The sequence below is a fragment of the Rhinopithecus bieti genome, unplaced genomic scaffold, assembly GCF_001698545.2.
Source record: "Rhinopithecus bieti isolate Rb0 unplaced genomic scaffold, ASM169854v2 scaffold_7212, whole genome shotgun sequence".
NCBI lineage: Eukaryota > Metazoa > Chordata > Mammalia > Primates > Cercopithecidae > Rhinopithecus > Rhinopithecus bieti.
The window spans coordinates 4947415-4961677 of record NW_016806198.1 but is presented as its reverse complement, the minus strand read 5'-3'; the positions used below and the strand labels follow the sequence as shown (position 1 = coordinate 4961677).

At 53.6% G+C, this 14263-nt stretch overlaps 1 protein-coding gene across 4 annotated transcripts in view; it reads right to left on the bottom strand.

The window, feature by feature from the left end:
• The window catches only part of NDRG1 (N-myc downstream regulated 1), a 59936-nt gene extending 46812 nt beyond the window's left edge, over window positions 1-13124 (bottom strand). The window contains exons 1-2 of one of the 4 annotated variants that reach the window (XM_017875133.1): window positions 12959-13124; window positions 151-231 (exon numbers count right to left, since the gene is read on the bottom strand). In XM_017875133.1, the coding sequence (XP_017730622.1) occupies window positions 151-213 (63 nt within the window). In that variant the 5' untranslated portion in view covers window positions 214-231; window positions 12959-13124. Of the gene's footprint in view, window positions 1-150; window positions 232-950; window positions 975-12958 lie in introns of those variants that run through there. The other 3 variants (XM_017875134.1, XM_017875131.1, XM_017875132.1) reach the window with 3 other exon arrangements.
• Window positions 13125-14263: the final 1139 nt, after the last annotated feature.

The following is a 14263-nucleotide window of genomic DNA, read 5'->3' as shown; positions in this document are numbered from 1 at the left end:
ATGTGTGTGTGCAGCATGTTTGTATGTTGTGTACATGTGTATTTCTGCAGTGTTTGCATGCTCATAAGTGGAGTGTGAGCTCCGGTGTGCCTGTGTGTATCTATGTGCACATGTGCCTGTGATGAGGTAGCCAGGAAGATCTCCACTCACCTCCCCTTTTTCCACCAAAGGCTTCACCTCAGCGAGGTCTACGTCCTGCATCTCCCGAGACATGTCCCTGCTGTCACCTGCCTGCAAAGAGACAAAGGCCAAAAGGTCAACACTGCCTGCAGAGAGGTTTCCTGAAGGAAGCAAATCCAAGACCAATGGCGAGAAGACCAGGCCTGTACTCGGCCCAGCAGCTTCACCTCCCTTGTGATGCACTGCAGGGGATGAGGAGGCCCCTTGTACACACGGCCCATGGACCCAACCCACTCTTTCCACTGGGCCTAGGGCAGTGGATTTCCTGGGAGAGGATACTGAGGCTCACAGACACTACCCTCCCAAAGAAATGGATGGATCAGACTCACAAATAGGTCCCCATACGGAGTTCAGGCCCACCCACCATACCTAGGACGCAGCTCACTGCATTCTAGACGGGGACCTGCATTGCTCATCCCAAAGTCAGGCAGCCCGAGTGACAATGAAACGGGAACACAAGCTCATACGATGCTTACCATGTACAGGCATAGTACAAGCTTCAGCCTCACAGTTAGCCCTAACAGAAGGCTGGTGACGCAGACGCACAGACACACAGGCACACGCGTGCGCGCGCACACACACACAATACACATCCCACGGTGCAGGACTCTCAGCTACCTGCTAAAAGGGAAGAGGGCAGACGAAAACCTTAATCCAAGGAGTTTGGCAGGCACTTGAACACATAGTACAATTTTGTAAGAAAAAGGACCTCCAAGGCAAAAAGCACTTCCCGGACCAAAACAAGGAATGGGCCAGATAAGCACAGTTACCTGTGCTCTCACACAGGGCAGGCGCAGAACTGTGGGCTGCAAAACCAGACTGAAGAACACTCGGAATGCTGCCATTGACTCCCTGGGGTGCATGGCTTGGGCAGGTGGTGATATCTATTCATCATACTTCCAAGAGCTGAATCTAGAAACCAGAAGTATAAGCATGTATTCCTATAGATCAGTAGTCAAGTTAGAAAAATTAAATGCCCATCAGTCCCTGAGGTGAAGCATAAAAAATGCAGAATAAGGTCAAGTATTACAGACAGCATCAGAGGACTGGGGGTGAAGGAGTAAGTGACAAGAGGGAAGAGCCCAGGCCACCCACCCAGTTCACAGATTCAGACTTTCTGAATGGAAAAGGCCATGAGAACCAGCCTGACCAAAGCCCTCACACTGCCAGCTTCAGAGTGGGAACCTGGGCCCCGCACTGCCCAAGGCCCCTTGGATGCAATGGTAGAGAGAATGCAAGTCTCTGAAATGCCTGCCTAGGGCTCCTCTGAAGACCCAGGAACTCCCAAGAACCTGGTGAAACACCTCTTAGAGGTCAGCTGGCAAGTGCGGGCCACCCTGAATCCACCCCGGATCCATCCCTTGTGCCAACACATGGCATTCCGTGGGCGGATCCCGCTCCCCACTGGGGTGCTCTGGTCTGGGGCCCCAGCATGATTTTCCCAGAAGATAACCAGCCCCACAAGAATGCCTTTATACAGACTTTGGAGTCTATGCTCCAGAACATTCTGAAAACAAAGTCGGTTTTATATTTGTGAGCATTCCTGGGCAGCTGCCAGCTTGGAGGCAGGAGGCATGAAAGGCCCGGGTCTGTTAGCCTTGCTAATTCAGCAGGTTCGTGGTCCCAAGACCCTGGCCTGCGGGACACCTCGCCTACACAGCCTAGGGAGCCTTCCAGAAACCCAGGGCCCTGCCAACGCCATCCCTCATTCTGAGACTGAAAGGACTTCTCATTTCACAGGAGCTTCTTAGCATACCCTGCTCAGCAAAGCACGCCAGGGTGAAGTCAGGGGGCTCTCACTGTCCCCCCAGGTGGGTTCAAGCAGTCCTATCTGTGAGCTTCATCAAGCAGGTAGCTTGTTCTTTTCTCTACCTCTAGCTCCCAGCATGAGAGACTCTCCTAGGCACAGTCAGGCTGCAACTCCCTCTCTGAATAAATGAGCAATGTAGCTCAACAGCCATGCTTTCAGTAAAATTCACTTTTAAATTGTCGCTAAACCCCAAGAGTGCAATGTCTGGAAAACAAATTCTACATTTAAAAGGACAACAAATGCTGTGGTTCAGCCCAGTTTTGTCAGTTCTCTTTGGCTTCCAGAAACCATGATCACACTAGGATATGGTGTCAGCCTCCACCAGCTCTCTCCTTCTCCAGAACACAAGAGAGAAATGTCCACCTTCCCTGTTTCCTCTATCTGGTGAAACCTCTTCACCCTACCCGGCACCTTTTTCCTTCCTACAGCTTAGCTTCCCAGACCACAAGAGGCAATGGGTTGAAAATCACGGTGTCTCCTAGAAATATCAAATTCTTGAGCATCTGCTTTTTTGAGCTGGTGGGGCCTTCTCTGACCCAGCCCCCTCAGTGCTAAAGGCCTTTGGGAAGTCTAGAGATAAAACTGCTGAGGATGATCACAGGACATATCTAAACTAGGGGTGATTTTATCTCCCAGGGGACATTTGGCAATGTCTGGTGACATTATTTATTGTCCCCCAAATGATTCCATTGATTTTGAACCATTTAGGAAGTGTCCTAGACGCTGAAGTCTGCAGGGAGATTGGATAAAGCTTTGCACTAGTCTGGGGGGACTGTGGGGGCTGCAGACCTGAAGGCAGCCTGCATGTTGGCCGTGCCCTGTAATACCAAGGCCGCATGAACCAGGGACTGCAGAAGGTGCTTTCTGCGGGGTGACCCAGCCAGCTGCTGGCGGTCCGCCATCCGGGCAGGAGGACAGCGGCTCCCTCACCTCAGTTCTCCCAAGTTGGGCCCGTCAAGCAACCCTTACCTTTTCCCTGAAGCCTCAACCAAAAAACTTTTCAAACTTTATTTGCAGGAGGTTTTGTCCAAAGGAAATCATGTAAGGAAGTTCAACATTTAAAAATGTTAAAAAATAAATATTTAAATATTTAAAAAGCCAAGGTGCTTTGGCTGAAGCCAGGAAAAGGGGCCTGAACCCCACTCCACCCTGGGACTTGGCTCTCTACAATCTGCCCCCCCAGCCCCCATGCCACCAGGCTGGCCCTCAAACAACATCTGAGTTCTGGGAAGCAGGTTGGAAAACTCAGGATTTATTCAGAGGTTTCTTCCTACACTAGGTTCTACGTGCCCAACACGGAGCTCAGAACAAACGTAACACCAGCTCTGGTGATGAGACCAGCTATGGGACCCACATGGGGATCATGAGCTAACAGTCCCAGCTCCTGCCCCCACGGAGCTCACAGTCCTGAGGGGACAGGCGCTCCCTCGGGCTCACTCATCAGGCTGCGTCTGGGCTGTGTCCACTGTCCTGTCTGTCCCCCTGGAGGGCAGAGACGATGCCATCTGGACAGCATCCAGGACAGTATCTGTGCCTCCTGGACAGAGATCCTCAGCTCAGCACCGCTGACATTTGGGCCCCGCAAGCAGCCTCTGCCTTAGGGGCTGCCCTGAGCATGGGACGAGGCTCAGCAGCATCCCTGGCCTCTGCCCACCACATGCCCACAGCATACACCCCAAGCTGTGACCAGCAAAAGAATCTGCAAACGTTGCTAAATGTCCCCTGGTGCGACATCCACCCTCCTTTGGAACAGCTGATTTTAGTAATTCCTAGTAGGTAACAGTATCCAGAAAATGTCAGTTGGATACATTCTTATTTAATCTAGTGCACGCACACACACACACTCTCAAATGCACTCACACATCCTCTCACCCTGACACACTTGCAAACTTTCCTTCTCACACTCATTCTCACACTCACACACTTATACTCACACATACATACTTTCTCACAAACACACTCATTCTCACACACACATTCTCACACACTGAGACACTCTCACTTTCATGGGCTCTCACATTCACAGTCATTTATACTCACACGCACTCACACGCACACACGCACACCCCACCACCTTCATTCACAGAGGAGGCGGCTGGGCCCAAGCAGCTGCCGCTGTCCTGAGCTCACCCCGCTGGCTGCAGCACAGGGCCTGGCGCGGAGCCAGATCCAATGTTCACAGTCTTCCTTCACTCCGCTCTCCCCAAAACACTTGTTCTGGGATTCAAAGTCACCACCTGAGAATCATGGAAGGACCCAGTTCTGGCAGAAGACGCTGACTTCCGGTGTCTGTGATCTCCTTCTACCAGCAGGAAATGGCAGGTGATACATGACCTGGTTTGGGGGCTCAGGCTGGTGCCTCCACTCCTGCTCCCTCTCGCCAGGCACCTGAGACCCTCATGGCTTAGCAGGTGTGGCAGGTGGAGCCTGTCCCTGGGCTTGAGGTCCTTGCTGGACCTCCAGTCCCTACCCCTTCCCTCTGCCTCCTGCAAAGTCCTAATCACAGAGCATTGGGGCCCACTAGAAAGCATCCAAGTGGTCCTCTAGCAGGCGGGGTGGCAGGGCAGGGCCACATGCAGCACAGCGGGGGACCCAGGGCTGACTCCTAGCCCATCTGCCCTGCCTTTGGAGTGGCTTGGGACTGACAAACCATGTCTCCATCTCCAAGGCCATCTTTGCTCCCTAAGAAGCACAGAGGAAATCCCTCCAGCCGGTCTCCTTCAGCTAAAACCTGGCTTAGCGCCAAAAACAGGGCTCCAGGTCACAGCTGCCAGCCTGACTTGTACCTCCACTTCTTCCTTTCCCATCCACCTGCCTGGGAGGAATTCCGAGAAGGCCAGAGAAGTGAAAGGTAGCCAGGAGCTGGTGTTACCATTTATTAGCTCTGTGATCCTGCATAATTTATCGAATCTCTTTTTAAAAATGTATTCTTCTTTTTGTTTTTTAGAGAGACAGGGTCTTGCTATGTTGCACAGACTGGTCTCGAACTCCTGGGTTCAAGTGATCCTCCTACTTCGGCCTCCTGAGTAGCTGAGATTACGGGCATATGCCACCATGCCTGGCTATCTAACCTCTTTGCCTCAGTTTGCTTGTCTGTCCGTAGGTATGCTAACTCCTGCTCCCAAGGATCAGCAGTGCGGCTTAAATTAAAAAATGACGAGGAGAACCTGGCAAACAGCTGCTTAATTCATCAGCATACTTTCCTTTCAGGGTTGCCTTGGAGATGCCAGGACATCTGTGAGGACGCGGCCTGGGTTTCAGTCCTAGAGTCCCAGTGAGGAGAGGGACACATGGAAAATGTTTAGCAAATTGCCACCAAGGTTTCTGATTATCAGGCCCAGTGCACCACCACTAGGGCCCTCCTCTCCACCTGCACTGTCTGTCAAAGAGTAACGAGGGCCCAAGAGGAGCCACACGAATACCTTTCCGGTCCAGCAGACCCAGGAGAGTCAGTGGAGAGCTGGATCACAGGTTCCAGGCAAAGTCAAGGCTAGGATCTGCCTGAGGAACAAAAGAAGATGACCCATGACCTGGAGCCTGGGGGGCAGTGGGCACAGGCGTCTTGGGTAATCTGAAGCTACTTGAGAACTGTTCAATAGCCCCTGGGGGACTGAGGGGACACACAGAGCCTGTGATTCCCAAAAACCTGAGTGGGGCAGCAGGAACACTGGCCTAGGAATCAGGGCATGGGGACCCTGCCACCTTCCTATTCCATGACTCTGAGCAAGTCACTTCCTCTCTGGGCCTTGGTTTCTCCATCTGTAAAGTAGGCACAGTGTAAGTCTATGGAGATCACGCTGTCCACAACAAACTTATAGGCCAACGGAAACCCAGGCAGGAAGGTGTTTCACAAAGACAAAAGGGCCACGGGGTCTCACTAAGGCCCTGCTGGGCTCAGCTCCGGGCAGATTAGCCCTGCACCTTGGACCAAGGCCCCCACTTCTGCCAGCCTCAGACTCCTGTCTGTTAAGACTAGAGCCTTGCTCCAGCTCTGCCACCCATCTGCACACCCTCTTGAGCAAACTTTCCTGGGCCCCCAGAACTCCCACAGGGTGGGGCAGAAGGGGTATCCAGCAGAGAAACATCCATGATCTGTTCTAGAAGTTCCAGGTTCCATGCACCACGAAGAGCAGCCACAGGAAGGCAACGATATAACCCTACACAGACACCACAAAAACAGCACCAGGAACAGTATCTGTAACACTAACTGGGTTCTAAACCCCGTACTTCCTTTAAGCCTCACAGAAACCCTAGGAGGGATGTGCCAGCATGTCACCATTTAACAGATGAGGAAACTGAGGCACCAAGAGGTTAAGATCTGTGCCCCAAGCCAGCAAGCATCAAGCTGGTACAGGTTAAAGCACCCTTAAAGGGAACGCTGAAATGACCTCAACATTGTCCTAAATATATCCATAGTCCTTACCACCACCCATGGCCCAGATGCACATTGTAAGGTGGGCTGCATGTGACCATGAGGCTTTCAGCGTGTGGAGGTCAGCTGGGAGAGTCACATGCCTCTCCTCCACTCTGCAGCCGCCACTGAGCCACCATGAGTAGGTTTGAGCTTTTGGTAAAACCAGCGTCTTGAACTTTTCTCCCTTCACCACACCCAGAAAGTTCTGTTTTCTGCTCCCCCATAGCACCTTCCTAAGATGGCCAACTCAATGCTTTGGAAAAGCGTTCACTCAGCACACTGTTTCACTTGCTCCTCAAGACGGTTCCCCCAGGAGAGGTTGGGTATTATACCCAGTTCCCAGATGGGTAACCGGAGGCTCAAAAACAAACACAAACGCCCACTTGACTTCCAAAGGCCACATGTCTAGATTTCTCCCTGCTGAGGGAAAGGTGAAAAACTCAGTGGTCTGCTGTGGGTGCAGGTGTGGCGCTCGCTCCCCTCGGGCGAGGGCAGACAACAGTCCCCTGGAGGCCTTCAGTGAAGCAGATAAAGGGAGGACAGGCAGGAATTGTTGACAAGTGTAGCATCGATTGTCACCAACAGCAACTGGCCCAGATTCCACCCTCCATAGCATGCCTGGTTTCAAGGCCACGTGAAAGCCAGTGTTCTCTCCAGCACATTGGGCTCTTTACAGAACAGATTTTTAAAGCAGGGAAAAAAATCAATGTGTGCTATGACTGACTGCTATAGCAGCCGCCCCAGAAAATTGCCGAGAACAGCACCATTTCTGCCTGAACCTCAAGGAAAATCACCTTAGACAGACCCTGGATAGCCCTGCCTTACTGTGAATACATTCCTTCGTCATTTCTGTCAAAACAGATTTTGAAGTCAAGCTACAAAGCAGTTCATGGGCTCTCTTGGTGTTTTCTGGACCTTTTGAAACTCAAGGCCCTGGGGAGGGTGAGGAAGTTGGCAGTCTTCAAGCACTGTCTTTCTTATCTAATCAACTCAGCAAACAACATGGGTGGATTCACTGGGCCTTCAAGAAAGTTCCCTAGTTTAGAGGTTAGGGAAATGTATCAGAGCATTGAAAATCAAGGAAACAGTGCAAATGTCACACAGAGAACAAAACCACGCTAGGAACTCCTCGAGGGCCCCTGTGCTTTGCAGTGGACCCTGAAACCCAGGAGGCATCAGTGATGTTTGATATTCAAGGAATGAATAAGGGATCACTAAGAAGGTGAACCCCACTGCCTCCCTCTCAAACAAGCCAAAGCTGCCTTCACTCCCTGGGTGTGGGTCCAGAGGGCTGGAGCCGACACTGAACTTCTGTGTGTTCAGCTTGAGCGCAGCACCAGGGAGATCAGCGAGAGTGTCCCAAACACAACAGCAGGAAGAGGGAGGTGTCAGGAATCTCGTCAGGGCCCACCTCTTTTCTGCAATACAACCGAGATCTTCCTGGAGATTCTCAGTGGAGTTTTGGCAGTTCGAGTAATTTGTTTGGCAGAGAGAAGATGACCGTCTGAGGGGATGAGGTGAATAACTGGAAGTCCAAAGGAGGACACTGGTCTCCTTAGAGGATTATTCTGTGAAATCTGCGAGACAGGCATGAGCTGCACTGGATGGTCTGAGATAATTTGTGGACATCACACAAACGGAGCCAGTGTTAGCAGAGGACGAGGAAATGGATCCCTCATACAGAACCCTTTGTCCCGAGATGGGATGCTCGCCACGCTAACAGGATCCTTCTCCCGAATGGTCTTGCAGTTTCCACCCTCCGGAACGGTCCTCCGATCTTGTCTACGCAAGGTGGTCCAAGTTACTTCCTTAATCAAAGGAGGTGTCCTTTCCACCACCACTAACACAATACCTACTAAGGACAGGCTCTCAGGTTTCATGGGGAACATGAGCAGGTCCCAGGAAGGACCCAATCCAGCCTCCCCTCCAGTAGGGGACAGCCAAGGAGGCTTTCTGGAGAAAGGAGGAGAGTCCCACAATTAAAAAGGAGGAGGGAGAGGTGGTAAGCATTCCCAGCTGAGAGAGGCCACAGACCCACCTCTAAAATGGCCCTCTCACATCCACATTTGAAGAGGGTTACTCAGAACCTTCTTAGGTTCCATGGGGGTGGGGCTGAGGGTGAAGACAGGAGAACAGGATGGAGACCTGGGCCCCCACCCACCTCTCTTTAAACAGAACTCTATCCATAGTTAAAATGTATAGCTGCAGAGAAGCCCCCGCAGATTTAAAGAAAGGAAAGATTAAACTGCTGGGGAGGGCACTCAAGGCCCCCAGACTGTTAAGGAGCCTCACTTTCTACCATCTCAGTTCAGGAACACCTGCTGAACTCAAAAGGTCAGAGATGGAGCCCAGGCAGGCAGGGGGTAGGCAGGTCTGTAAACAATGTTAGGTAGGAAAGTCAAAGATCTGGGTCAAAAAGAGACCCGTTATGGCCCCGATTGTGTAATCCATTCCCATTCTGTAGTGCTAGGGCTGACACTCCACCCGAGGGGGCCCAGGTTTCTTTTCACATGGCCCCCACCCCGAGAACTTGGCTCCACGTTGGCACCTACTCATGGCCCTCTACTTCTGCAACCGCCTTCCTGTGGGGCCTCAGTGTCCCCAGCCCCTCTGCACACCTGCCTGGGCCAAGTTCTCAGCCAAGACCGCTATCTAGCCTGCCTCTGTCTCCAAGCTGAAAGATAGAAAGCCAAGTGGACACACAGGCCTTCCACCACACAGCCATCAAGAGACGCAGGAACAGCAGCCTGGGGTGGATCCAGGAAACCAAACTCATTCTCAAAACGTGGGCCCAGAGGGTGTGGTCAGCCTCCAAGGGCAATGTTGGAGTGTGGAAAAGGCTCAGGAGGCTCACCTTGGCCAGAACCCCACTCACTGGACTCTGGACACAAGAGTCACCAGCCTGAGCCTCAATTTTCTGACCTGAGAGGTGGAAAGAATGTCTTCTACCTCAGTTAGATGATGTGATGCATTGAACCTCCAAGGCACTGTAGCAAAGAAGAACCATTTACTGAGCACTAATTCCCAGGCACTGCAGACACAGGGTGTGGCCTGAAGGTACAGTGGCATGCATGGCCACACCTTCCTCTCTTCTCTCCCCTGTCGTTCCAGAGCAGAAGTACTCAACTCTGGCTGCCTGCAGGACACCCCACTCCCAACACAGCCAAGGGAGCTTTGAAACAATAGGGTATCCCCTGATGGAGACAGAATCGCAGGAGACTGGGCATGGAAATGTGCATTTCAGAAGAGGTTCTCATGACACTATTATGCAACCTACATAAGCTTAGCAAAAAGCAAAACCTAGGTCAAGCATCTGCAGGCACTTTCACAGCCTTGGGTAGGTTTAGGACAAAGGGCCCCAGACTCTGCTTGCCAAGAAGATGCCTTGAGAATGTCTTCTGTGGGTGTTCCTGACAACAAACACCTACACACTGTTTTCCACACGCTGGGTGCTGTTCTCAGTTTACACAGATTAATAGCTACACATCCTGATGACACCATGTCTGTTACTCTCATTTTACAGAAAAGTAAACTGAGGCATGGAGCTCCTGATTGCCCTTTCATTCGATCCCGATTTCTTCAGGCGCCCCAACATGTTGCCACGGAAAAAAAACAAAGGCTCTGAAGTCCAACTGCCCGGTTCAAAGTCTGGCTCTCCCACCTGAGCCATATGGCTACAGGCAAATCCTGAAACTCTCCTGGCCTCGGTTGCCTCATCCACTCAATGGAGCAATACAGTCCAGGCAGTGTTCTTCTGAGGATGAAGGTGGATGAAGGGAGACAGTGGCTGTTCTGGAGGGAGAGAGATGCCGTGTCCCTCCCTGGCCTTCCTTCCAGGCTGAGTCAAACCTGAACTCTGCTTGAGTCTTAGATGCTGAGTCATCATGCTTTCTCTCAGGACAGGGCCTTTGAGTCACGTCTGGAATGGGATTCTCTGGGGTTGGGTCCCAAGGAAGAACTGCAGCTTTCGGCCATCAGAAAAACACAATGCCATCTTTCTTTCAGGGCCATGTGAAGGCAAGTTCAAGCCAGCGGGTTTCAATGTACCCCGGGGGTGAGGCCCTCAGCTCAGTTAAATCTGTCTTCTGTCATGGGGGGGCAGCCTCCATTCAGTCAAAGGCCAACTCAGGGGACTGCAGCCTCTAAGCCCCTGCTCTTCAGGCTGGCTTTGCTAATCTCTCAAAAATACCTGATTTACACTTTAAAAAAAAATCATCCCACTCTGCCCCTTTGGCCTCAAAAGTTTCCTTGCCAGAAACTCAGTGAAGATGCAATTTCCTTTTGCCCCTCCATCGCAGGCAGGCAAAATCCTGTCAGGAACCCTTTCCACTGCCTTCAGTCCCACCCAGGAGCCTCCCACAAAGCTGAGCTCCAGCTCAGCTCGGCCTGGGCACATCCCTCCCCATCCCTGTACCTCATTTTCCATCTGTAAAATGGGAAGAAGTTGGACTAGGTCCTGTGTGAGTTTTTTTATTCCATTCCAAATGATCAAACCTTGTTGCTCCAAAACAACTTCTTCAGGAGAAGAGACTCACACAGACACTCCAGGGTCCCTCAAAAGCCAAACCCAACACCTCCACCCATGCACAGTCTATTACCTTGCCCGAAACTCAACCTGCTGGTTCACAGAGAAAGGGGCAGAAGACCCAGAGCCATCCACTTCATCCCATGTGCATATTTCAACTCCTCCCACCTGCCAGGCCCTGGGCCAGGGGCCAGGTTACAGGGCAAGGCAGGCAAATCCTTCTCCTTGCCCAGATACAGCTTACATTCTCGTGGGAGACACGGTCCCGCAAAGCTAAGAAGTCACAGGTCAGGGGAACACCCCGTTTTCCATCCACACCGAAACCCTCTCTCCCTTACACCTTCCTCCATCCCCCACTTTATGCCACCCCAGCCTGGGGCTGGCTCTGCCGCCACACACACCACACAGACCACACAGAACCGGTCTCTGTCTCCAGCTGTGTGTCTTCCCCACCAAATAGCAACCCTTCCAAGACAGGCGCTGGGGTTTGCCCCCTCTGCACCTTGCTTATTTCAATCACATTTGTGAAACTCAATAAGGACGCCAGAATTTCTAAACAGGAAGAGTCTACACTGAAAAATTCACCTTGAAACTGCATTTCTGCAGCAAGAACGGGGGGGTTTGTATTTAGATATGTTCATTTGATGCAGCTTAGGAGAAGGTCCCGTGCAGCTGATGGCTATTATAAGGATGTCTACCGCCCTCCTGCCTGGCCACTGGCTGACTTCTGAATCTTAGGTATTTCCCAGTAGCTTAAAGAAACCAAGCAAACTGAAGTGCCCCAGCGTCCGTGAGGAAGAGTTGTTCTTGGATGGGCATAAGATAACCAAGGGCCCTGCCTCCCCCACCCGCTGCCAGCCATCTCCCACTTCCAAGCCACAAAGGCCTGCTGTTCAGGACCCCCAGGGACAACAGGGACAACAGGCGGGGAGGTATGGGGGAGGGGTGGGAGTAAGGAACCTACCCACTAAATTCCAGCTACAGCTACTAATTTGACAGAGGGGTGACAGCGTGTTTCCCCCAGAACCAGCCGCATTCCCCACGCCCAGCCTGAATCTCCTCCCGAGGCTGAATCAGAGACCGCGGCGGATTCCCCAGGAACGTCGGAGTAATTCCAGCTGTTCTCCCCCCTGGAGAGCAGGAGCGGCCAGCACCGGAGGCAGGGGAGGGGAGGAAAGCGGGGAGGGTGGGTGGAGGCGAAAATGACGCCACTCCTAGCTCCAGCCAGCTCAGGGGCCGCCAGATGTCCGCGAGACCCCTCTCGCCCAGGCCACTTCTCCCACGCCGCCGCTACTCCAACCGCGGGTTCCTCCGGGGGCGCACCCTGCCCAGCGGCGCTCGCAGACACTTGCTCCCGCTCGCGTGTTGCACTGTGACACACCCTGGACCCTCCCCCCAACACACGTTTACACTCACACTCACACGCACACCGCCCTGTGTGTGCTACGGGACTGAAGCGCCACCAACCTTTCGGATCCACGCCCGTTCCCGAACCAGTCTGCGAGCCAGACACACCCACACCCCCTTCTCCAGCCTCCTCGCCAGCGCCGCTCACCTCTACCATCCCCATCTACACACTCGCGCTCAATCTCTCCGTTCCCAAACACACACACACACACACACACACTCCCCTAGTCCCTTCTGCACCCACGTCCAGCGCGCACCCCTGCCAGCGGCGCCAGCTGGGATTCGGAGAGGAGGCCAGGAAACGCTATCCTGGCGTTTTCGGGCCGTCTCATCACCCCCTTCCGGACCTCCAAAACCCCATATCCACAGCTAGCGGGGAGATGAATGGGAATCTGTCTTTTTTTCCTCCCTTTCCGTAATTGAACACCCCCAACTTCAGCGGTGTCTGCACCCAAAGCCCCCTCGCGCCCGCGCCCAGGGGTGGCCGCGCACTTGCAGCTCCGGGGCGCTTACTCCCGGGCTCCGAGAGGCTACAAAGCGCGGTCCCGGCACTCCAGCGGCACCGCACGGGCGGCCCCTTTCTGCTCCGCGTCGCGCCTGGGGGAAGAAGGCGCGGGCTTACCTAACGCGAGGGAGAAAAGAAAGGACGGTGCTGAGGCTGGCGGCGCAGCGCCCCGCGGAAGCCGAGGGCGGAGGCTGAGCTGGCGAGCTTCAGCGCGAGCTGTGAGCTAGACGACGTTTGTTTACGTCCCGGCGGAGGGCGACTTTATAGGCACCGCGGCCCCGCCTCCGCGCCTCGCCCCTCCCAGACCCTCGCGGTCACCGCACGCAGCCGGGACACACCCCTTCCCCGCTCCCTCCTCCCGGGCGCGTAGGGCTGGGCTGAGGCAGCGCGCGGCGGGCGCCCACTGAAGCCGCCGCCTGTTGCGCAAGCCTTCGTAGGGGCGCGGCCGGGAGGGGCATCAGGGCCCGGGTTGTGGGTCGGCTCTGCAGTCCCCTCCGAGTCCCTGTCCTCGGCCTGTGCAGCGGGCGCGTATGCCCTGTCCGGAGGAGCCGTTTGTGTGCTTGTGCGTGTTCATGTGCGCGCTCGTGCGTGTGCATGTGGACTTCCTTGTGTCTCCGTGTGGGCGGAGGCCCCCTAGCTCTGCCTCAGAGTTTCTTCTAAGAGTCTAGTAGCGCCGCGCCCTGAGCGACTCCCTTCACTTCCTCCGGGTCTCACCCGCTCGGCTCCCCAGCCGGATTCAGCTGCCTGCCCAGCAGCCGCCTTCGTTTTCGCGGGATAGGTTCCCTCCGATTCTCACCCTTCCTTGTCGCGAAAGCTCTCGCTTAAATCCTCGCTCTGGTTTAATCCCGTCCATCTTGCCCACCGCCGCCCGGCACCCAGCGCCTCCCCTTACCGTCATCTTCCCAGTTCTAAGCACACTCACTGTACCTTGCCCACTGGGCTCCTCTCTCCTGCCCCACAAACCCAGATGGGAGGGTTCTCACCCCTTCCTATTCTGATTTCCTGAACTTTAATGACACACCCTTTCCAACCTTAGCACTGTCCTGCTCTGCTGCTCTATTTGTAACTATTGCCTGCATGTTCTCATCTGGCCAAAGAAACCAGCAATTTTCAACCCCTACTGCACATGAGAAGCCCCAGAGGAGCCGCCAAAATTAATAAATAAATAAATAGATAATAAAAAGAGAGATGGACTCCAGAAAGGTTTAATCAGAATCTCAGGGGGTGCAAACCAACTGGGCATTGGGGTTTTTACAAAGCTACCCAGGCGGCTCCTGACGTGCAGCCAGGTTGAGAAGCACTGCATGGAGGAACATGATTTTATGAATAAAGGAAGCCTGACTCACAGCTGGCACCGTCATTGTCCTCAGGCTACCTGCCCAGCGTTGAATTTGCCACTGAGCCCAGGACCAGACCCAGGGC